The 23,784-nt window shown below is 36.5% G+C and overlaps 1 protein-coding gene across 1 annotated transcript in view; it reads left to right on the forward strand.

Moving 5' to 3' along the window:
- Positions 1 to 22,914, forward strand: part of LOC127838456 (discoidin domain-containing receptor 2-like) — an 81,976-nt gene extending 59,062 nt beyond the window's left edge. The window contains 12 exon segments of the mRNA XM_052366244.1: positions 2,607 to 2,696; positions 6,812 to 6,959; positions 7,481 to 7,621; positions 9,054 to 9,443; positions 10,342 to 10,479; positions 11,039 to 11,383; positions 13,356 to 13,666; positions 14,126 to 14,259; positions 16,153 to 16,347; positions 17,623 to 17,857; positions 19,355 to 19,513; positions 19,515 to 22,914. Coding sequence (XP_052222204.1) covers positions 2,607 to 2,696; positions 6,812 to 6,959; positions 7,481 to 7,621; positions 9,054 to 9,443; positions 10,342 to 10,479; positions 11,039 to 11,383; positions 13,356 to 13,666; positions 14,126 to 14,259; positions 16,153 to 16,347; positions 17,623 to 17,857; positions 19,355 to 19,513; positions 19,515 to 19,676 — 2,448 coding nt within the window. The 3' untranslated portion in view covers positions 19,677 to 22,914.
- Positions 22,915 to 23,784: the final 870 nt, after the last annotated feature.

The raw sequence follows: 23,784 nt of genomic DNA on the forward strand, positions 1-23,784 counted from the left end.
AGATGTACTAAAGCACTGATTGTGCAGAAATATATCATAAAAAATAAAAGACAGAATTGATGTGACATAGATACTTTGCACTCACACTTACGTTCAATTGACTAATAATAACATAATATATAAACTAAATATCCATGACAATTAACGATATACCGTAACATGATTCTCGTCATTGATTGACAGTTACCCGCGAGCAGGTCACCATATTTCGCTAGTTAATATAGTACCGTGAATGACGAAACGATGCTCACTTTGTATTCGTCTTAACCCATTTATGCCTAGTGGACTCTCCCATCCTTCTAAATTGGATCAATTTATGTCCAAAATTAGGGTTGTCTTGTATATTTATTTCTATATTTAGAATATTTCTTACAGAAAATCCATTAAGCAAACAGCGCAGACCCTGATGAGACGCCGCATCATGCGGCGTCTCATCTGGGTCTACGCTGTTTGCCAAGGCCTTTTTTCTAGACGCTAGGCATAAATGGGTTAATTCGGTATTAGCATGAACATGATTCTCGCATTGGAAGGGGCAGATGGATGCTAAACCTTCCTCTGCAACCACGTGAGACCCATGATGTATACCGATCGCGCTAAACCTGCCGACTTTACATCATCTTAATCACATTTGCCGCTATATACGAGGGCACTAAACCGCTGCTATGAAAACTGAAGAGCGTTATGATGCTCAATTCGAAGCGGGTTCCGCGGTGAGTTATTGGGGACCGATTGATCGACTGACGCCAAACGGCTTCATATATGATGCCTCGAAAGACCTGTAATTAACCTACCGGATCGTTTGTAGACGGAGATCTTATACTGGCCAATTCTAAATAAGGTGTCGTGATCTGTTATATTGCTATAATTCTGGTACTTTCTATGTTCTTGTTAAGGAATAAGTATCCGTTTGGAATGTGTAGGACTTAAAAAACAGTATTTGTTACATATCTATTCGATTTGCTATATCATATAAAATCATGTAATTGTCATGCTTGAGCTGTACATGTTCTGTTATATTCATTAAGAGATATAAAATATATTAATACGACTTTTAAGAGCCTTACTTTAAAAATAGGACATGGTTTAAATGCACACTTTAAGCAACAATTTTAATTGCATACCAGTAGACCCCACAATGTCAATTCGAGCAGAACTTTACGACTCCCATTTCAATCGTTAGAATATGGGTTTTGTCTTAAAGTTTAAAAGCTAGGAAACATTATTTATTTCCTTTGTTATCCCATACTTTTTTTAAGAGGATTGCACTCGGCAGCTTTGTCTTAGAATTAAAACATCCCATAATTTAAAAGAACATGTCTATCAAAGCCATTCTATTGTTTTTGGCGTCACCATAAAATCTTCATTGATGTGAAAAATTGAAAATAGCAAAGTGCCGATTGTAAATTCGCAGGATCAGCAGTAAATTGAGTACACTTGGCCGCTGTCATTTGACATTAATTCCTGTCATTAAGGGTGCCGATTTCCAATTGAATATGTCAAATCCCATAAAATATGTATCAAATTTCAGCACGAAAAGCTATCCTCTGAATATTTTATTATCGCCTTTGCCAATGAATTGCAAAGATTAAATTTATGTCTTGCATCTCAAGTCAATCTTGCCTTCGTTGTTTATACTTAGCACCTCGTAAACAGCGCGTATAAATGCGCAGATGCGCTTGGCTAACGCATGGCAAGGTTTTATGGATATTAAAGCGGCATTTGACTCATTAAACAGGTGTTTTCCACATATCAGATTTATATCCATTAGTGCTTTGAAGTTCGTTAGATGTATTATCCTTTCATTACATCATTTTATTTGTATTCATAAAAGTAACATTAACTGAAATTAGAAATATTCATTTCGCTTTTAAATGGTTGCTATGCTCGCAAATTAAGAACAATTTTTAAATAAAACGTATAAAGTGACGTTTTATCCTTTGTATTCATTAACAGCCCATCAAACACGTTATCAAACGAACGTTTAATGACAGGGACTTGGAATAACTTTCAACGTACCCAAATGAAGAAAAACCTTAACAAATTTTGACAGATGTAGATAAAACCCAAGACACTATTTTTTATTTCACATTGTACTACACCTCAATTATTGGGAAATGTTTTCTACTATTTGCGTGTTGATATTGTTAAGGCAGAGATTTCATTTTGGCAACATGTTTTTCTGGTCCTACAGTTCTTAATATGAATGCTTACGATAACTACCACTTTATTGAAATTAAGGATACTAGATATATCTAAGTCTGAAAGTGCACGAAATAGATAAGTTAACGTACTCAAATAATATCATGGAACATACTTTACGTGCATGCAATCCGTCACGCGCAACACCGATAATTAAACAAATGAGCGCACGCCATGGTCTAAAAACACTTACAGCATGTTTTCCTATAAATTACATACTAACAACATGTAAAGGACTTAGGCTATGGCAGTGTTAGCTTTCAAGGATGAATGTTTCAAAACAATGATACATTGATAACAAGGGAAGATTTATTATTTCAATAAAGTTACCAATGGCCCAATCCAAAACATCACACTTCGAACAAACACGTATCACATACAATTGAAGCATGCATTTGCTATTTCAGGGGATGGAGTTTGCGGCCGAGTTCCTTCTTGAGTACCAGAGGCAGGACGGTGGCGAGTGGATCCGCTTCCGAAACAAGTTAGGGAATGAGGTATGAGCTGAAAGCACACCATTGTTTTGTCTAGTTTCGTCCGTTGTATGCATTTAATACCGCATTTTGTTGTCAACCCAACTTCGGCGTCTAACTGCAAAATGCTTTCGAGTTTTGTCATTATGCTAGATTTTTCAATGGTGAAGCGGAATGTTGTCAATAAGAACCTGCCCCTAGGTTGTTGTCTCGTAGTTTGCGCGTTCAATCACGTGACTAGTACAAACTAGTCCATATTTCCTCGTAAAGGGGTGTTCGAATTCATTTCCTTGTAAAGTTAGAGAATTTAAGTATTTTATTAATGTTTATGAACGAATATTTCACACAAGCGTTAATGCATATACGGCTTGTCACATTGTCAAATAAATTACCGATACTTTGCACATCATGATGATGACGAAGTTAGAAGACACATTAATTGACATCGAAATACAATATACAGCCACATGCTAATGACAGGTTAAATTCTACTTGATGTTTACTTGTTTAATGTAGTTTGATGACAACCCATATTTTCATATAACAAATATTGAATGGACTATATCTGCACATACGTTTTCCAACGTCAAATGGCATTTATATTGCATTTGAAGTACATGTAAGTTATGTTATCAAATGATGTAAGGAGACTCCCTCTCTTTAACAATTCAGTATCCTCAAGATAGACTTCCATTAGTTTTATCACATTTGAGAACAACTAGTGCGTTGTAAGGTATTAGTTATCAGATTTTGATATTGAGAGGTTTATCTGCGTATATATCTTTTACATCTCCTATAAAAGATGATACGAAATCATTGGAAACGTTTTCTGTATTGGTTGCCAGGCTTGACGTATAATTTTGAATGCATTCCTCTTAGAACTCAGTTTTATCTCTGTGTTTATACTACTACAATTAAGAAAATTGCACATTTTAATTGCACTCAATAGATGTTGTTAGATTTTAAAATGGATATCGAAAAGGTATATGGTGTAATGTAACCTGTCAATTATTTAAATACCTAAACCATTAAAACGTTAACGTCATGATAACGTACACCATACGACATTGTCGGCCTTCTAATAATCTGTAAAAGACTAACTTCGCGTGAACGTTCTCGAAGCGTACAGAGGACGTTTACAAAATCTTTGTTACCGCAATAGAACGTTTAATGGACGCGGCATTAACAAACAGATCAAGTGTTACTTATGTGATGTTTGGGGTTTTGTTAATAAAGAGAAAATCCGCAATAACGCAATCTGCGCTTTCGTGCAGTCAGTTATTTAAAAGGCTTGTACCAGCTTATGTCATCGCAATAATGAAAAGCCAGCTAGACAATAAACCTTTTTGGGAATTCATGATAATTTATATAGTGCGCACACGTGCTCTTCCAAGATATTTTGAAAATCGCTTAATCCATAATGCTATCCGTTATTGTCGACTTGAGTTTCAATCCGGTCGTAAAATGCACCTGGAGTTTGTTTAAAGGGATTTTCCTGATTCCTCGACGCATTGCGTGTACCTGCAGTAAATTCCTGATTTTATCAGGTTGATCATTAATGAAAGTAATAGCACTATCTAGTATCGGCGTATAGAGACAACGAGGCTGTGCTGTTTAGAGGTATTATGACTTTTTCATGTAACATAACATTGTTTTAATATGTGGTCTTCTTTGTTTGTATTGGAGAAATGAGTACTGATGATAGAAATTACACTTACTGTGCTTTTAATGGGAAACAGAAATGCCATAAACTGTTTTATTAAAAGATACACGCATAGCGAGTCTATAGGGAGCTTATTTTTTAGTGTGACCTAATAATAACATTTTATGCATTTTGTTGTACTACTACGTTTTGCAACCCTTATGATGAATATACGTATTTATTTGTATTGAGTTAAATGGATAGAAAATTTACGCATCATTAAAGTAGAACGATAGTATTATATTAATGAAATTCATTCAATGAAAGCAGTATATATAACATGAACATATTGTATATGGCACAACTTTCGCGTAATTGATTGATATTTGAGTTCACGAGTGGCATGCTAATGATACGTATCATATCTATATTGGGTGAAAGGCATGGAACATGGGAGTGAAGAGAGCTTTGTTCTTCGACGCAGCTGCAACATAAAATCTGACAAAACCGTTATCTGGAATGTTTGTCTTGAAAACTTGAAAGTTTAATACCCGTTTTGAACTCTTTACCCACAATCGCAGACAAAACATCAATCTAGCAGCTATCATACGTGGCAAACAGTTTAAAACCTACATGACAGGCGTTTAACTTTGCATCTGACTTGAAACGCTGAGCATGATACTTTTATGTGCTGCCGATTTAAACAAATAAAAGATGATTTATCACGATGTGTTTCCACACATGTCAGACAAAATCTGGAACTGTCAATCTACTTTAAGAACTCTGTGATGAAAGGCGTGATAAGGGACTTATTGGAAGTTTCAATGGTTTTGTGGGATTTCTGAGGAGGATGTGGTAGACATTTAGGCGTTTTAAGGGCCTTTTCAGGGGCCTGTAAGAGCTTATCCTAAGGGTTTGTGCTGTATTTAATTAGGCAACTATATCTCCGATTATAATCTCAAGAATCTTTAGGATCCGACTAAAATGTTTCAAGTATGTGCGTGTAAGAGTTTTACGTGAAAGTACCTCTAAAAATAGACCAATTAGACGCGGTGTCCACACATGTATATAACATATCATATACATGTACTGCATGTTAACACTGTTTGTTGTGAAATAAGTATCCGTGATTAACTTTTTGCGGACGTTTTTCAAGGATGAATTTGAAAGTGCTGTCGTCGTTTTCTTCATGTGTGCATATAAACGTTCAAAGTTTACATCATTCATGTATTTATCAATTTATATAATGTATGTCATCGTCTTTTAAGTTTTTTTAAAATTGAAATTGTATGTGGTTTTCTATTGTTATATTACCGCTTGTACCATATTTGTTTAAACTACCTATTAAATCGCGGTTAAATAATATAAAATATGTTTATTAAAGAAGGTCTTTAAATGTATGAAAGATAATCTCAGTAAAAACATTCCACGTTTCGGTAATTACAACTAAATATTATCGGAGGCCATACACTGGTGTATTCGTGAGATATCTCCCAACTGACAATCATTTCTAACGACCTTCTGTGATTACATCGACGTCTGTAAATGAATCCGCAAATATACTAAACCGGTAACCAATGAAATATGGCTCCGATCTGCCGATAGACGCGATTTGCAGCAAAACGAACGTCCATCTAGCAATGATTCCCTCATGAGCACAAATGATTTATTTCTTGTAAATGTCGATAGTGTCATAATAATTCCTAAGAATTTATCGCCATTATTTCCGTTTGAGTTAAACGATATGTCTTCGGAAGACTCTGCTGCCAGATTTTTTCCCAAATCGTCTACTAGACCAATCTCCATTTTCTATGTAAGGGACATCTTGGGATTAAGGATATGTCCAGTGCTGTGCCTATAATGGCATTGACTGGTGCTTTAATGAAACACTCTGTTCCAAAGATGTTTTCCTTCCGAACAAAATGATGAATACGCAATTTGTCTTATCACTGGACTAAATTGAAAGCATACGAAGCGGAATAAGAATCGGATGTTGCTTTTTTATTTGTGTACTGCTGGGTAAACATTTTCAAATGATTTTTTAATAATTCGCACTACAAAAGTGTACAAATAAAACAGAACCTTTATGGGGGGGGGGGCAACAAGTTATGCTCACTTGTGATTCGGAATGCACATCGCAATTTACTTTAATTTCGTGTTAACATATAAAATAAGGCTAGGTTTTCACGAAGAATGCGCATCACACAAATATATTTGAGGCTTTAGACTACGAAATCTATTTCAGTGAAATCAATGTTAATGTTTTTAAAACCAAACTTCAATACCACTGTTGTATCACCCACCCATTCCGTTGCACACGTGTAAAAGTTATTTACAATAGCACCAGCGAATAAAGAAGCATTCTTATTAAAAATGTCAAATTTCTCTTCGCTCTGTCCGACTCATAGACAGTTTCAGTTCTAAAGCACAAAAGTAGGTCTAGGTTGTCAAGTATAGTATGAGAATACATCTTGACGTATTTGTTTCTCTTTATAAGCACTTTGAAGGCAACGAGAACACGTACCTGGAAGTGATGCGTGACGTGTCCCCGCCAATCATCGGCAAGCGTATACGCTTCATACCGTTCTCGCAGAATTCGAAGACCGTGTGCATGCGCGTAGAGATGTACGGATGCCCTTGGTCAGGTTCGTGATCTTCATTTTGAGCTTTATTTCACATTTGATTTTAATGACACGTTGTATTTGTGAGTGGGTCTTCATTTTAAGCTCCATTTATAATAACATTTTGTTGACACGTGTGTGTTTGTGTGTCGAATCTTTGCTATTGTATTGTCTAATGAATACTAGTTTTCGCATTAACAATAAGGTAGTTGTCATTTCTGTTTGTTCTCTTCCCTACCAATCTGTTTTTGTGATGACTTTTGAATGTTTAAAGGTTAAAGCAAATAACACATTACACAAAGAGCAAGTATTTTAATTAACATGTCTGCATCCTGATTTCTCCGTTCCGCAACTCGCCAAGGCTGTATATACAGAATTTTCATTTGATTTGATAAAATTGTTGTCTCCATCAGTGATTTATTTACAGGAGAATTAGGGGGCATGTGCAACACCTGAATTGTGCGCTCTGTACAAGTCATATTTAATTATTTCCTAAGCGATCTCTGTCATGAATTTGTTTAACATTGTTGACAAACTATTTACAGAGGGGCTACTCTCTTACTCAATGCGTCAAGGTGATACCCGCGGTTCAGAGAACGACTTTTTCGACTTCACATACGACGGAACCCTGGACCCGGATGGGTACCTGTATAGGGGCCTAGGGCAACTCACGGACGGGGAGAAGGGTAAGTGGGGAAACCTGGTTTGGTGTTATAGCGAAAACAAGTTTAGGACAAAAGCGTTGACAAATAGAGTTTGTGGGATTTCGATGTAAGTATCACCAAATAACTTTTTTCCCCTCATGTTCAGTGCTACAAACGGGATTGGGAAGAAACTGTTCACGCGTGAAAATCAAAGAAACATAATTAAAGATGTTTGTGATCAGGTATATACTAGTATATACACAATACGACCACTCTCTTTTCAAACCTGACGTATTTGACGTGATATTTTTGTGACGAATGCGTCCTCAATACTATATACCAGTACGTAAATTGTTTAGGAATTTTTACAGAGGGGATAAATGTAATCGTATGGCCTCATTTCACCTTGTTTAATCTTGTACAGGAAGTTATTCCTTAGCAGGCAAGTTTCACGATGCATGTTTGTTGCTTTCATTACATTTTCATACAATTGCATTAACAATATGAACTACACCATACATGTTTCATTTAATAAAAAAAGGACATCATCAATTCTACATTTTATCCATTCGTTCATTTTAGTTCCGCCATGTCGATAGAGAACGTGATTTGTTCCAAACTTCTTGAGATATCGAATGGTATCCACGATATGTTCTCAATATTTTCACGCACTTATGTAAGCCAGTAAATATCTCTATATACGTAGACGGTCTTAATCCCAGGATAGAACATCCATTATTTAGCCAGTAAATTATATTGTATATCACAGTTCTCTTATTAACTTTTGTTTTTTTGGCCTTAAGTCGCGCCGTCGTAATTTCTCCGGAAACGTCTTTATTATAGAGTGTAAGTAATAATATACCAGACTATGCCCGAGAGAAAAGTAAATGCATCAAGCTTAGAAGTAATATTGACATTTCTGTCTTCATGGTGTCAATATGTGTTTCTCTCAGACTAATGGTTCTTATTTTGAAGCTACATAATTGTAAGAGACGTTAATTGCATCATTTGACGAGAAACTATACACTCTGGTTAATTTCGCACCAGTCATGTTTATTATGTCATCAGTATGGTTCTAAATGTATAAAATGAATTGTATTTGTAATGTTAACCCCTATATTGTTTTAAAGAAAAAAATTCTAGCAGGCTAGGAAAAGCATGCATGAACAAAACGTTAATTGATACTAACGTTATGTAATTGAAATATTTTCATTACCGCATAATATGCCTCCCCAAATACTTCAATAACTCTTACAGTATTTTCAAAACTATACAGTTAAATCACACCACATGTATGCCTGTGTGAATATACTGTTTGAGTATTGTAAAATGCCGTCACTGTAGGAGAAGTTAACAAACCGCAATTTCCTAATTTTAATATTTTAATTGCCTTTTCAGGCTAAGTTAACGTTCGAGTTCCTTACCAATTAAATGAAGTCAAGATTGTATATTTCGTTGTTCACTTTCATTTCAGGCGAAGCGAACTTTCGCCTCGCCAACGGCGACACGAACATCAAAGGTTACGAGTGGGTTGGGTGGAGGAACGACACGACGCACGGCGAAGGTCCCGTCGAGATCACGTTCCAATTCGAAACCGTTCGCAACTTCAGCTCCGTGAAGCTCACGTGCAACAACTACTTCAGCAAGAACGTTCGCGTGTTTCGCCAGGCGCTCGTCTTTTTCAGCGTCGGGGGCATGTTCTACATTAATAACCCCGTTACCTACGACTACATGCAGGACAGGGCACTCGAGGCTAGCAGGGAGGTGAAGATCGATCTTGGTCACAAGTTGGGCAAGTTCGTGAAGTTGAAGCTCGCCTTCGACGCCAAGTGGATCCTTATCAGCGAGGTGGAGTTTGAGTCAGGTATGGAACTTTGCTTGCGCCTCGTTTTGGGAAAACTGGGATTAATCCATGCGCGTTAAGTTTCATCCCAGATTAGTATGTTGCCTCCGCGCAGGGTAATCAGGGACGGCACTTTCCGCCTTGATTGGATTTTCGTTTTGAAGAGACCTCTTTTAAATGGAAAAATCAATGAAGGCGGAAAGTGTCGTCTTTGATAAGACTGTGCGAGTTGCACAGGCTAATAACTTTACACAAATGCATTAAGGCCAGCTATTCCAAAACACAGCTCGCGTGTATTTCTGAACTAAGCAGAAAGTGCAGTTACCTTGTGATGACACTATAATCTTAAAAAAATGTCAGGAACACTCGTCACCTTAAAAAAAATGTACCTTGAGAACACGCAATATATCACAATTATAGCTAATCGTCAACGTATTACTAGTTGCAAATACCATTTGTTGTAATAATACAATAATATCAGGGATAAGTTCGAAACTAGCTTTAATAAAGAAGCAAATTAAAAACGGCGAATTTAAACGATCTTATTCTGCATATCAATGATTTAACCCATTTATGCCTAGTGGACTCTCCCATTCTTCTAAATTGGATCAATTTATTTCCAAAATATGGGGTGTCTAGTATATTTATTTCTTTATCTAGAATATTTCTTACATAAATTCCTTTATGCAAACAGCGCAGACCCTGATGAATCGCCGCATAATGCGGTGTCTCATCTGGGTCTACGCTGTTTGCCAAAGCCTTTTTCTAGACGCTAGGCATAAATGGGTTAAGACAGGCGGCATATCATAATGGCATAGTATCTGTCTGGTTTTGATCAGGCTATCATAAATATAAATAATATCCTTATCAGTATGACTATTGTATATATTTCTCATGTTCAGCTAACGCTTTATTCCAGTTCCGGCCGAAGGCAACTTCACTATAGAAGAGGAGCCAAAGGCTACCATGTCTGACCCCACCCCGGCCCCGAACGTCGATAAAACCGCCAAAGATGAACTGCGTATAGTAGACGTTAACGTGGAGTCATCCGATATAGGTATCACCGCAGCATCTGTCGAGAAACATCGGTTCAATGGCGGAAAGATGACATTTCCCACATCATTATGTGGATATTTTCGTTTCCTTCGATATATGCATTCATGACATGATGTTAATGGAATTGTTTCAAAAATCAAATTCAATTTTGACAACGTCTGAACTAATCAGAAAAATTAATTAGGTTACCGATTTAAACACTACCTTCCCAGTTTCAGTCACAACTAAACATCTGGTTTTGAACTTCTTAAGATAAATGTTTTCAGATATCATTCTTTATTATTTGAGCCACGTTCTGGGAAAACTGGGCTTAATGCATGTTCGTAAAGTTTCATCACATATAAGCTGTTAATCAGGGATGACACTTAATGTTTGCAAGGATTTTTTCGTTTGAAGATATTCTCTTCTAAACGAAAATCAAGTTTAGGCGGAAAGTGTCAGGCCTGATTAGCCTACTGCGGACTGCACAGGCTAATCTGGGTCGACCTTTTACGCACATGCTTTAAACAGAATTTTCAACAGAACGAGGCTCAATTGTGTAAGTCTGGCAATGTTTTCAGGTCTTTTTCACGGCGACGCAAACACATCGCGTGATGACGGCAGTGTTACGTCAAAGACGGCCGGGGAGAAGGCGTCGGCGACCGAGGATTACGTCAGTATAATCATCGGCGCCCTTGCGGCGCTCATTGTTATACTCACCATTGTCGTCATCTTCGTCGTCATCCGTTACCGTCGCCGACGAAACCAAAACCGTCAGAGCCTCAAGCCCGTCTCCGACACTGTGCTTAACATAAATCTGAACAACTTCCAGAATAACATCACCAACGGGAAGGTTTCCAATGGCAACGTGTATAACGGCGTTGCCACGGAGGAAGACGAACACGTTAAGGACGTTAACGGAAAAGGTAAGGAAGAATATATTCCATTTACCACTCTGATCCGCACTCTGCCACGTTTGTTGTCCCTTAGAAAAACAATTATATTTAATAACTTTTTATTTGATTTTATTTTTAAAGGCTTCATTTTCAACCATTAGATACTGATGAGCAGCAAACAGCTTAAAACCTGAACAGACTGCGAGTTACTCTGGTAGGGTGTTCTGGTTTGATGCTGGTTGTATATGGCCATTTTCACTTTGCTTCTGAGTGGAAAGATTTACGAGACTGGACTGCTTTAAATGGAATTGTCAGTTACTACAATTATCCATGTTTGATTTTGCCACGAAAAAAACTGAGAGGAAGCTATTGATACAATTCGGTTGATCCTTCAAATGTCCCGCGGCTGCATGGTTCAGCATTGGTTCGGATAAGTACTATTCTTGATCGAATGATATGTCAATTAAATATTTAAAGGGCAAAATTAAAATAAATATATATTTCACTGAAAGCCAGAATATCTCATTATCGGTATACAAAGTGCATAAGAGGTACGCAAGTGATTTAGGCTGTCTACATTGTGTATTAGTTGTATACTTCTTCCTGCATTTAAGCATAATTATTAATGCAAGATTAGCTTCGAATATCTAATTGCATATACATGCACTGTATTCTTTTTATCTATTAACATAATCAACTTTTTAATGAAATGTGTTGCAGAGTGCAGACTTATGAATACATGCAATTATTCGTGAGGAAATATTTTTTGTATTCCTAATTATTAAACTGCACACATTTAAATGTAGACCCATTTTTTTCAATGTTGTATCATTTCACAGTAATTTGATAAGGGCGATGATTAATTGAGTCGTGTTCTGAGAAAACTGGGCATAATGCATGTGCGTAAAGTGTCGTCCCAGATTAGCCTGTGTAGTCCGCACAGGCTAATTAGGGACGACACTTTCTGCCTTAACTGGATTTTCGTGTAGAAGTGACTTCCTTGAAACGAAAATACCTATAAAAGCGGAAAGTGTCGTCCTTGATTAGCCTGTGCGGACTGCACAGGCTAATCTGTGACGACACTCTAAGCACATGCATTACGCCCAGTTTTCTCAGAACGCGTCTCAATGTTATAGTACACACATCTAAAAGAACGTTCATCGAGTGAAAGAAAACACATCGTTGTTCTCAGCAGATTTAATCCGTCTCCCGATAAACTATTTTCCGCCTCAAATGCGATTTCCCTTTTGCCTTTAATCGAATGTACAGTCGCTACTTTCATAAAATGATCTCAGATAATACAATTTAGTCAAGTCAGTGTTTGTTGTGGATACATTAGCTGAACAGCATTACTGTAATCATATCATTCTCACGTCCATTTGATCCATTTTGTTGACATTTGTAGCACTTTTGATGAGTTTGAATTACATACTTTCGTCAATTATTTGTATATATTCGTTTATCCATCATGTATAGTCTGTGTAACCTCTCTTCAGCCTTTGTTGTGCAACCTGCATCTTTCCGCTTAATGCAATTGTATTCATGTTTAAATTGCGTACACATTCCTGTATTTGTTTTATTAACGTATGGACCATATTCTGACCTTTAATGATAACAAATATGCAAACGAGTGTTTTATGCTTCAAATACAAATAATGTAACGATAAGCTTTTTATCATTCGACATAGAGTAATTTCCTTTATATACTGAGCTTAAAACAGGATAATACCCATTACACTTGTCGTTGTCATTTATTCATATTACGCACATTATAGTCAATTTACAACAAATTTGTGCACGAGGCTTACTTACACAGTCTGCTATTAGCTTAGCTTCCAGTTACTTGTATTTGAATGTTTGCACATTTTTCTTTCCTCGCCTTTCTGCTTTGTGTTCGTGTTTTCATTTGCAATGCATTCTTTTTCTGTTTCTGCACAGCTTTAGGCGTCAATTACCTACTACTACGAAGAGCTTGATGACTTCAAACCGCATTTAATTGTAGCACTTCCGCCCATGACGTCACCAATGACGCCGGTGACGACGTCACAACATTCCACTGCAAAGTCAAAGCATCAGAACTCCGCATTGAACGCCCTTGACAAGCCGCCCACGTACGACGCGCTTTACGCAGCATCTGACGTCATCAGTTCTTGCGTTCCCAACATTCCTAGCCTGCAGGGCGTTAGCGGAAATAACGTTTACGCTGTACCGAACTCTGATATTCTAGTCAGCAGCGTAGATTGCGCTCTCGTGGAATTCCCGCGGAGAAATCTGAGATTTGTTGAGGTTCTTGGCGAAGGCGAATTCGGAGAGGTTGGTTCAATCAAAGACAGTATCAACGTGTGAAATCTGCAGTTGAGGAATGATGAGATTTCGCTATATTAATCCTGATTTTAATATGTTTCAAGTACATCGGAAATCATGTTAACAATAATTGTTTAAACAGATACTTTATCTAAGTAGATTGTAAACGGATACTCTACACTAAGTAAAATCGTATTCCGTAAAATCGCAATTTATACTATATTGTGCTATGACATTCATTTTAAGATATACTGTACATTATTGGGAAAAAACATTGGTTCTGTAGAATATTATAATATTGAGTTTGATTATTACTGATTATTTGTAAAGAACATGAAACACTGATTGACTTATTCTTCGTGAAGAACTTTAAAACACGTAGACTCTCTGTTCCATTGCTCCTATGGTATAAACCATGCGTCACCGATGCATCTAGTTTAAATCATATATGTGTCCATTCTGGTACAGGTACACTTGTGCGAGGCTTTCGGCCTGTCGGACCCCATGCTGCCCGGCAGCGAGTACATGATGGGCCGCCGACGGAGTGGGCCGGTGCTCGTGTCCGTGAAGATTCTTAGAAAGACCGCCGACGACCGAGCCAGGTCCGCAAAGTACTGAGCCTCTCTTTCATTCATCTTACATTTCTTGTTCTTTACATTATCGTACATACGTAACATTAAGTAGTTATTAATTTATCTTTATTTTACTAGATATTCATTCATTTTACATGAACTAGTTATTCGTTCATCGAACATTTATCTTTGAATCATTCGTCTAAAATTTACTGATTATTCATGCATCTTACATTTGCTAATACTTCATTCAGGTTACATAAAATAATCATTCATTTCACATTATAAGTAAGTTAATCATTTAACATTTGCTGGTTATTCATTCATTTTGCATGAATTTCATTTTACGCACGGACGTGTTCAAACAAATGAAATATATTAAAACAGTAACGTTGTTAGCGCTATTTTAAGCGCAATTAGCAATTACAATTGTATATATTCACATACATGTGAAAACAATTTGATGCAAATTAATTGAAAACAAAAATGAGCTTATTACCTACAAATTGCCATATGTAAAACATACCTATCGTCAACCATGTAACCAACTGTTTGTATCCTTATGACAATTACATAACTTTATTATTGAACAATCACGATTCGCGTATTCTTTATTTTATCGCGTAAGAACATGATTAAGTTTACCAAGCAACCAATCAAACGCCTTAAGTTGCGAATTCGTTCGTATTTCAAAGCTTTATTAAACATTTCAACAATGTACCAGATGCATTCAGGCACTCTAATGGCGTTTTAGCAAGATATTATGTTCAGTTTTATGCAATATCGACGCGTTTAATTGTGTAATAATTCGCTAAATGATGGAAGTTTGCGCACAATGGGCAATAACCCCAGCGTTCTGGGAAATGAGTATATAGAGAATACTAGGTCGGTGCCGAATAAAGCAAAGTTTATTTTGCGAGGCTTAGAAAATCTGAACCACGAGCCTTGGCGAGTGGTTCAGATTTTCGTGCCGAGCAAGATAAACTTTGCTTTATTCGGCACCGACCTAGTATTCGATTTATCCCATCAATTTTCTTAGTCGTAAATTATTTCTTTAAACATAGAATAGGAAAATCGAACTAGACGGAAAATCCCAAAGATATTTTAAGCAAACATTGTTTCATTATTTTAATCGTGTCGAGCCTAATACATTACAAAAAGATCAGTAACCAACCTGTTTTTCGTTTATCATACCTCTACGTCCCCGATTTTTAAGAAATAATGAAAAAAAGACACTAAACAACTGCATCTTTAGCGTGAAACAACATGCATTGTGTCGTATGACGTATTAATGATGACGTCACGAGTACGCGCACTTAATATTTGTAAATAATGTTTATTTGCTTTTTGAGTTGCAGTATGTGTAAAAACTATATTACATCTTGGTATCAAATTGTTTGTTTTGTTAAATCTGATTCGATTTTACTAAAAATGATTACTTTATAGTTAATTCCGAGTAATATGAACATTCTTCGCCGCGCGTGACAGCTATATTTCAGCACTGCTGAAATAAAGGTAAATTTATTCCACCGTGGTTTATTTCGACAATGCACGTCTGATGATGGGATAAAACCGGATATGCTATTTATCGCGGGATGTGCAGCAACATTGGAAACACGATGTTGTATAAACCTTTTGTCCAAACAATTTTTTCTCAGTTTGTAATTTGCATCAACAAGATAAAACGAAATCAAAACTAAATCTACGACTTTCATCGAAATACTTATTAACGCCCGTAAGCAAAACCAATCGGTCGCTTTATTATCTATTCCCATTAAAATCCTAAAAAATCATCCGGAAACTCCAGACACATTCGTTAATTTTCGCAATCAGTCCGACTTCCCAAATGATCATCGTCTACGTTATGTACTGTCCGTATTTGCCCGAGGGCGCTTCGTGAATGTTCGCTATTTTCCGCCTCAGGTCCGACTTCCACCGAGAGATGAAGGTGATGTCAATGCTGAAGGATCCGAACATTGTGAGGGTGCTAGGCGTGTGCACCACGGAGGAGCCCCTGTGCATGATCGTCGAGTACATGAAGTACGGCGACCTCAACCAGTTCCTGCTCGAGCACGTGTCCGAGACGCACGTGCAGACGCCGAACGCCAAAATATTGAGGTACTCATTATTTCCCATTGATAATTTTTATTGGGCAATATGGTTCGTATTGATACATAAAGATTAAGCCATACATTTTGATTCAAACATGAACATTGTATTGCAATTTAAATAAGAACTATGTGAACGTATGCTGCGAGCGAACGCCAATATGTTGAAATATTTATCATACAAGTAAAAAATATTGTCATATAGTGTTTACTTAAGTTATTATTTTATATTTATAATTTTTATTGTTAAATATCCAACGATTTTGGGTTCTGACTTATAGGAATTCAACCATGTTAGCAGTTAATTGACCAATGCACATTCGGAATACATTTGGTATTTAAACATGATCTCATTTTTATTGCACTTGAAATGAGACCTATGTATAATTATGCAGCTATCGGGATTTTTATGCCCCCGGATCGAAAGATCGGGGGTATATTGTTTTTGGCCTGTCTGTCATTATATGTGTGTGTGTGTGTGTGTGTTCCAAAACTTTTACCAAAACTTTAACCTTGGTTATAACTTTTGCAATATTGAAGATAGCAACTTGATATTTGGCATGCATGTGTATCAAATCAAATCAAATCAAATCAAATCTCATGGAGCTGCGCATTTTGAGTGGTGAAAGGTTAAGGTCAAGGTCATCCTTCAAGGTTAAAGGTTACAAAAACAAATTCAAAAACTTTAACCCAAACTTTAACCTTCTTCATAACTCTTGCAATATTGAAGATAACAACTTGATATTTGGCTATAGTATGCATGTGTATCTCATGGAGCTGCAAATTTTGAGTCGGTGAAAGGTCAAGGTCAAGGTCATCCTTCAAGGTCAAAGGTCAAATTTATGGCTTCAAAGCGGCGCAATAGGGGGCATTGTGTTTCTGACAAACGCATCTCTTGTTTGAAAGGTATTTTGGGACGTTTACAAATGTGAATGAGTTCTAAACAGAAAATTGAGCGAGTATCGTGTTAGAAAAGTATGCATTTGTCTATTACAAACTTGAAATATAAGAAAACTTCTTTGTGTATAAACTGTCGCCGACGTCTTGATTTTAATATAATAATATGTGTTTAAAACATCAAGAGATCCATCCATACATACATCTTGTGAGATTTAATCTTTAAATCATTTCTTAAATTTATCTATACTTAACTAAGTTATACAGATTCGCTCCCATACTTTGATACACGTCAATTTTGGTTTCCTGAACAGTCATGATGTCCTATATAATATTATAAACGATTGCACAAACCGCGAACATAAATTTTCTGATTCACTCATTCCAGCTACGGTTGCCTGGTGTACATGGCCTCTCAGATAGCCTCCGGTATGAAGTACCTGGAGTCTCTGAACATGGTGCATCGCGACCTCGCCACCCGGAACTGCCTCGTAGGCCCCTTCTGCACCATTAAGATATCCGACTTCGGAATGAGCCGGAGTCTCTACAGCGCCGACTACTACCGGATTGAGGGACGCGCCGTCCTGCCGATACGCTGGATGGGTTGGGAGTCGATCCTACTGGTACGCTATATCGAAACGCATCCCGTGCGCTCGAGCAACTTCGTCTGAATCACCGTTTTGCTTATTATATAAATATAATTGGTGGGCTGGGAGTCGATCCTTCTGGTACGCTATTGCAAAACGCAGGTCGCCGTGGCGTATCGTATGACTGGTGACTGGGAGGTCGCTGGTTCGATACTCATTTTGGAAGCGTTCTTAACATCGACCCAAAAGACACCTAGTACTGGTTCTAATTGGTCCACTGAAAGCAATAAGGCCATATCAGGCGTCTTTACGTGTATGATGATGTGCTGTCTAGCTATCCAAGGACGATTGAAGAAGGCTGCGTTGGCATAAATAAAAAAATAGGGATTTGTTTGCGTCGCGAAATGATCTTGAAGTTGGTTATATTGATTTTATTTTTTATGAAAAAATTACACAGACAAAAGGGAAAACGATAAATTGGCATACTAAAGCACAGAAGATATCCTTAGTTAAGAAATGCAACGCGGTTGTAAGTGGATAGGAATAACGTACACTTATCTTCAGCAAATTTCTTTTAGACTCGTCTTTTAGTAAATTTCTAACAAACTGCACTGTTGATTAATTTTTAATATGCATTTATATGCATACGCGCTTTTAAATCCCCTAAACGAATAAAACATGTCTTAAACGTCGGAATGACATTCGCATTTGACTAAACCAATGTCGTGTAAGCGGTCTCAGTAGTGTTTCTTTGATGTTTATATTCGAAATAAACGTAATGCATATTGAATGACTTAATGAATAAATGATATTTTTGAGTTGCGTTTCTCGATTGCGTTTTTTCTATTTTTCGCAGAACATTTGCATACCAATTTGAATATAAAGTAAATCGTCATTTGTATGTGTTTATCTATGTATATGCAGTTTTTGTTCTATTAATGTTTATTGGTAATCAAATAAGGCATGGGTGTGCATATAGTCTGACAAATGAGTCTTTTTCTATTTTCTATTCTTATATACTCGGAATGTGTTACGAAATTTTATTTTAGCATGTGTTGCATCCATCTTTTGAACAATGTTTACCCTTTTTCTTGTGAACTCTAAAAATATCGACTCATCATCATTCATCGTCATCTCAAATCACCAATCAAATAACGTCCATTGAAATATGCTAGCGCGTGCCGTCCGCGTGCTGTCAATCAATTAAGTCCATATTAAACACGAATACAGTGAGTCGTGTTCTGAGAAAACTGGGCTTTATGCATGTGCGTAAAGTGTCATCACAGAATAGCCTGTGCAGTCCGCACTGGCTAATCAGGGACGACACTTTCCGCTTTTATGGCATTTTTAGTTTCAAGGAAGTCCCTCCTTACCGAAAATCAAGTTTAGGCGGAAAGTTTCGTCCCTGATTAGCCTATGCGGACTGCACAGGCTAATCTGGGATGACACTTACGCACATGCATTAAGCACAGTTTGCTCAGAACAAGGCTCACAGTCATAAATGTGTTATATATTTATCTCATCTTATTTCAGGGCAAGTTCACAACTAAAAGCGACGTATGGTCATTCGCGGTGACGCTTTGGGAAATACTTACATTTGCGCGTGAGCAGCCGTTCGAAGGCATGACGGACGAAGAAGTGATTTCGAACGCCGGACATTACTACCGTAACGACAATGAGCACGTGGTCCTCTTCCCACCCTCCAAACTGCCCCAAGGAGATTTACGACCTTATGTGCGAGTGCTGGAACCGACAGGAGAGCGAGCGACCGTCGTTCAGAGAAATCAATATGTTTTTGTGTAGGAAAAATATGGGGTACGATCCCAGACATGATAATCTAGATCATGTTAGTTAAATAAATTGGTATCGCATGTCTAATTAGTAGTTGTACGTGATTTTGTGCTTTGTGCATAGCATAAATCTCGGGACGAACGGCTCTATTTTAAACTGGCTTAGTGAAGTTCGGATGTTTGTGACGTCACTTTTGTCTGGCATGGTGGCAATCAACAAATCACCTGAGGACAGTAACACTAATGATGTAGATAAATGTGTTACTATTGGCAAAAGATGCTGACAGCGCTATGTTTGATTTTCCAATGACGTCATCGGTGTCGTGTCTTCTAGAAACAGGCAAAGAGGAGGCATTTTGATGTCGTCATTAACGTCATATCTTATTGGACGTGAATCTGCGAAACTTAAGAGAAACTGACACGGACAGATACGTGGCAATATTCCATTGTGTTATGTACAAAATCGTGTGCTTACTATTCAGTAGTAGTTTTACATATAATGACAATTAGTATATATAATTATGTTTTACAGTTATATGTTTCACTAAACCAGCTATACTATACTTGTGACGTCAAAGTTAATTGTGCGTACAATGTAAATCTAGCGTTTATTGAAATACATATTAAAAACAACGGTTTGTGTTTTAAAGCTGACTTAAGCGACGATTTTGTTTGTCGCATCGCTGGTTTAATAGTTAACATTTTCCGGCGATTGTCTTTGCCTCTATTTTCATCATGGTTTATAGTATACATACTATTATTTAAAGTTGTTGGGGACTAGCATTTCTAATTACATGAATAAAACACATCGGTCACATTGATTGGCTTAGTGAGTTATGTACATTTAACTTACATACGTGTATAGTGATTTTATGTATTACATAATGTGTAAATAGTATGTTATTTATATTATTATGTGTTAAACTTTGCACGCATTTGTTATTCTTACAATTACAACTGCACTGATATTTTCTGGCATCAAATCTTATTTGATGAGCTTTGTGAATGTAGTTTTAATATTTAATAATCAATTGTCGATTGTTGTCTAAAACCAAAAAAAGCACACACAGACAAACGCTTTTCCATTATAAAAATATGCATATCCGTTCTCGAAAAACGCATGTCCGAAAACTATATTAAATATACGTAAGCGCTATTCTTTTCAATGGCTTATTTTGCGTTGACCTTAAAACCGTCTGCATCTCCGAATGAATAATGGTATAACTCGTAAAAACATACTTTACAGCTACGTAGGCTTTAATGAATATTTACTTAATACATTATTAACCTAGATTAGATAATGGTTGTCCCTTTAGATTTAGGGCGTATTGTAACGTGACTGTTGTGATACTCGGTAGTCATGGTAACGTTATTGTTGTAAGTTGACATTCTGTACGATGGATTATACATCATGTTGTGTTTCCCAAGGTTGTGAACTTCCCAAAACTAACGAAGCATGGCTGGTTGTGCGGGTAATACGAGTGCATTTGAAATCACGTGACTGTTTGTTAGGGTCAAATTTGAAGTTGTTTGAAATCGTGTTTTTGTTTGCTAGGGTCATATTTAAAGTCATTTGAAATTACGTTGTAGTTGGATAATATGAGTTCATTGAGGAATAAAAGTCCTATTTAATAAGACAGTGTGATGTCACGTGAGTGTATGTTCGGATCACGTGTGAGGTCAAATGGCTTGTACTGGTCATGCGAATATGTGATCACGTGATCTTGCGAATATCACAGGGGGGCATGATTTGTACATATATTGTGAAACGATATTACACGGTGATTGTCATGGAAAAGTTATAACAAGCTACATCTAATTGTTTAAGATCATGTGACCGGAAATTACAGTTTTTGAATCACGTAACTTAATCTGTAATATGATACGTGGCATATATAGGTAAATCAACATTGCATTACTTGTATAATTCATTTTACTTTCACTTTATGCTTCCGCGGATATGTCCGTGACTAATATCAGGTGTTTTCCAGACAACAACCATTAACATGATATCCTTTTTTGTATCATTATTATATGCATGTTATCATACAACGACATCTATACGTTAAGATATTGTAAAAGCATTACAACACGTTTTACGAGAAATGCCAAGCGATTACATCTTCATAAACAGAAAATATGCATATCGTAGAAAACGTGCATACTGTTTTATATACGTCTATACTTCCTTTGTTTTGTCTTAATAAACTGCATGCACGTATATCAAATTATTATCAACATGTGAATGATGGAGACAAAATATGTGACGCATTTTATTGTATAATTTAATAATGTTATCAGTTGTTAAATAAAACAGCGTAGTTCTATTCGTTCTCACAATTTTATCTTCATATGCACATTTTTCCAGTTTAATAGAAATTTCTTTATTTAGATTATCATACATTTGTTGTACATGTTCCATAATTTCATGATAAATACAATACGATTTCAATAGAACTTGTTTATGCTAGGGGTCGTATTTCAGAATCATTTTAAGTGATATTTTATGACTTGAGATTCCACTCTTTATTTACCTGTTTATTGGTTGCACATAGCCCTAAAATTCTTACTTTAAAAGTTTCGGATGTATCCAGTATCATTTGTGTTATTAAATATTGTTTTTTTTGTATCTGCCAAAGGTGTCACACATCAATCGATAATATATAATTTTATAACCAAAGTTGAGTTGTTAACATAAGTTAAGTCACCTGATTGAAAATGTAAACAAATTAACTTAAGATGTTTTTGGAATACACCCCTGATACGGTTACGTAAACAATGAAGCTCGATTATGTTTTATTGCATTGTGACATATTTCCTATTTATAGATGATCAGAACTACATCTTCTTTGTTGTCTTATAATAGCAACGGCCAAAAAGCTCTTCGGCTTGAATCACTCAATAGATAGATTCCTTCATTCGCTTTACTTATGCATATCTTAACCTCTTAAATCCTGAATTACGTCACTGTAGACCGTGCGACGCCCACCAAACAAGCGTTTAATTAGATAGAACAATTTGATTTCATGTTTGACAAGCATTTTAATTAATTTGGAGTGAAATTCGATTAAATAATTTGTTGCCTTCATCGAATAACATTTGCATACATTTAGCGCTTAGTGTGTTTGGTCATTGCTTTTATAGGCGGCAGTTGTTTCAAGCCTGTTGATACGTTAGAGGTTTATTCTTGTCTACCACCGTTACTTGTGTACTTTTTTTGGTGATCATTTCATGGATAGTGAATGCATGTATGGGTCGGTGAAAAACTGGCACTTATTTTCTAAATAAAATATTAAAAATCTACCATTTTTTGTGTGTTTTCAAATGCCGTTATAAGCACATGTTTTCAACCTGTTACCAGCGATTATCATTTATACCATTGGTATTTCCTTATCTGATATCTAAGTCTAAGTATTTGGGTTGATTAATGCACAGCCACAACACGACGGTGATGGGGCAGCTTAAATTTGTTATTGTTAAACGAAAATATTGCAGCTTTTATAAACAATATTATAAATCATAATGTTGATAAGATCTCATTGTGTTTTAATCGACACTGAAACAAAGTTACTCTCTCTGGGTAGCTTTTGTTGCCGCCTTGTCGTTTTGCTCCTGATGAGTTGGACATCAATCAAAAGGACACACACGCATTACCATGTGCTGATCTTTGAATAAGGTTTTTGACAGATGATTATTTACAGCTTAAATAAATTATTGTAACCCAATCACACGACTCTAAGCAAATGAAGTGAAGTGAACTGATTTGGGCCTTATGATTTAGGACTAAATTTAACAAAGTGCATTACTTCAAAACGCTCCACCACGAAGTATAGACTAAAGCGACAATCCTCTATATTTGAATGCAGTGTGCAACGATATATAACTAAAAATTAATTTGCCTTTACTGTGTGGTCCACTATGATTGCATTTGTTTCAAGCGTGTACATGTTGCTATTCTACAATCATGTATAGCTTTAATTAAAAAGTACAGAATACAATTCACAGTTGGCTTTATGGTATTGTCACTTGTAAAAGCTAAAAAAGCAGTTGTCAAATATGTCATTATACAAATTGAATATCCTCTCGAGGAAGTTCAAAGGTAAACAAATTCTTTATAAGCTATGTTTTGCTGTCATTCTCAAGTAGCATTTTAAACATACTCGACATCTTTAT

The sequence above is a fragment of the Dreissena polymorpha genome, chromosome 7, assembly GCF_020536995.1.
Source record: "Dreissena polymorpha isolate Duluth1 chromosome 7, UMN_Dpol_1.0, whole genome shotgun sequence".
Taxonomy (NCBI): domain Eukaryota; kingdom Metazoa; phylum Mollusca; class Bivalvia; order Myida; family Dreissenidae; genus Dreissena; species Dreissena polymorpha.